Source organism: Crocuta crocuta, unplaced genomic scaffold (assembly GCF_008692635.1).
Source record: "Crocuta crocuta isolate KB4526 unplaced genomic scaffold, BGI_CrCroc_1.0 scaffold241, whole genome shotgun sequence".
In the NCBI taxonomy this organism is placed as follows: domain Eukaryota; kingdom Metazoa; phylum Chordata; class Mammalia; order Carnivora; family Hyaenidae; genus Crocuta; species Crocuta crocuta.
The window spans coordinates 515,651-517,435 of NW_027527807.1; the positions used below are offsets into that span (position 1 = coordinate 515,651).

At 41.9% G+C, this 1,785-nt stretch overlaps 1 protein-coding gene across 1 annotated transcript in view; it reads left to right on the forward strand.

Annotated features, from left to right (window-relative positions):
• Positions 1–1,785, forward strand: part of MCF2 (MCF.2 cell line derived transforming sequence) — a 101,986-nt gene that overhangs the window by 50,740 nt on the left and 49,461 nt on the right. The window contains exon 15 of the mRNA XM_077773891.1: positions 504–623. Within this exon, the coding sequence (XP_077630017.1) occupies positions 504–623 (120 nt within the window). The remainder of the gene's footprint in view (positions 1–503; positions 624–1,785) is intronic.

Sequence of the window (1,785 nt, forward strand, 5' to 3'; positions counted from 1 at the left end):
TTTTGGCATAACGTCATTACTTTCTGGCATACGGAGATGCTTCAAGGTCAGCTTGTACCTACTCTGCTCTAGCCGCGGAACAAGCCATTCTCCTGAGGAGCCCTGGTTTCTTTTTTTGGGATATGATAGGAAAGATCAAGATCTGGGTTCCAAGTGTTCTAATCACTGCTTGGGGATCTTCGTTGCTGGGACCACTCATCATAGTGCTAGGGAGTATATATGCGAGTATATCCACATACACGGACTTCCATACCTGCCCCCGTATACAAGCCTACACATGTACATAGTGGTATTTTACAGATCATGAGCATAAGCTGATATCTCGGAGGTTAGATGCTAATAGATCGTATTGATTCCTGGGAATAAAATGACAAAAGTGGTTTTGAAATGTGCAATGTTTCAATATTGCTGTTCTTATTCAATAGCATTTTCTATGAAAAGCATCCAAGGAAAAATGCTGAATAATTCATATGCTTAAAGCCTTGTTTTTCTCCTGTCTGCAGCTCGTGAGTGAAGTTGAACTTCTGTTAAATCAACAAGCAGAGCTGGCTGATGCCACAGGGAACCTAGGTCAAGTAAAACAAAAAATTAAAAAGTTGGAAAACTTAGATGAAAATTCTCAGGTAAGATGACAGCTCAGATGGTCACTGTTCTCATAGTTAATTCTGATGGTTTTCAGGAGCACGAACCCTTTCGGTTCACCTCTCCTGGCAACAATCTGTGTAATGGGTTTAATGACACTGGTCTGTATTCTTTTCTGATCAATGTGGGCGAGAGGTGACCCTACCGATGTGTCATGTATTTGTAGCGGGCAGCCTCTGAGAGAACTGTGGGAACGGTTTCAGGCCCACCAACAGGAACGAAAGCATGAAGCATTCTGAAGAAGCTAGAAAAAGGCCTGTCAGGAATGCTATTTGGTACTTGGAAATGATGGAAATATACAAGAGCCTAACTTCTTAAATATGCATCACGTGGTATATGCAGTTGAACCAAACATGGATTAAGACAGCTAAATCTGCTTAGTCTTACTAGCTGCGTGACCCTGGGAAGAATGATTAAATTTTCCTTAAAAAATTTTTTTAATGTTTTATTTATTTTTGAGAGAGAGAGCGAGAGAGAGACAGAGTACGAGCGGGGAAGGGGCAGAGAGAGGGAGACACAGAATACGAAGCAGGCTCCAGGCTCTGAGCTGTCAGCACAGAGCCCAACGCGGGACTTTAACTCATGAACCGCGAGATCATGACCTGAGCCGAAGTCGGACGCTTCACCAACTGAGCCACCCAGGAGCCCCCAAATTTTCTAAGCCTCAGTGTCTTAACCTGTAAATTGGGCCTTAAGTGACCTACTCTGCGGAATGATTAGGACTGTTTTCGATGTTGTAGATAAAACACTTAGCTCGGTACCTGGGATATGTGATTATATAATAAGTACTCCAAGAGCCAACAATTATCCCTTTGCTGGTCTTAAAGCTTGGACTCGTGACTTTAACAGTTAACAAACTAGCTTTGCTCTTCTGTGTTGTATGAGAGAGCAAGGCCGCTGTTTTTCAGGTGCATTCCCAGCAAACAAATAGATTTATGGCTATCCTGCAAGCATCTAAAAACAAAAATTGAGAGTCAGCCATTGGGGTGACCAGTTCTGGAGTTATACTTGTGGGACAATGTACAAATTTTTGTGGCATGGGAGAAAGAGAAGGCAAACTGGCTTGGAAACTAGGGGGCTTTGATTTTCTGTTTGTTAATTTTGTTTCATTTTTAGTATTTCTTTTTAGTTTTAATTATGCTA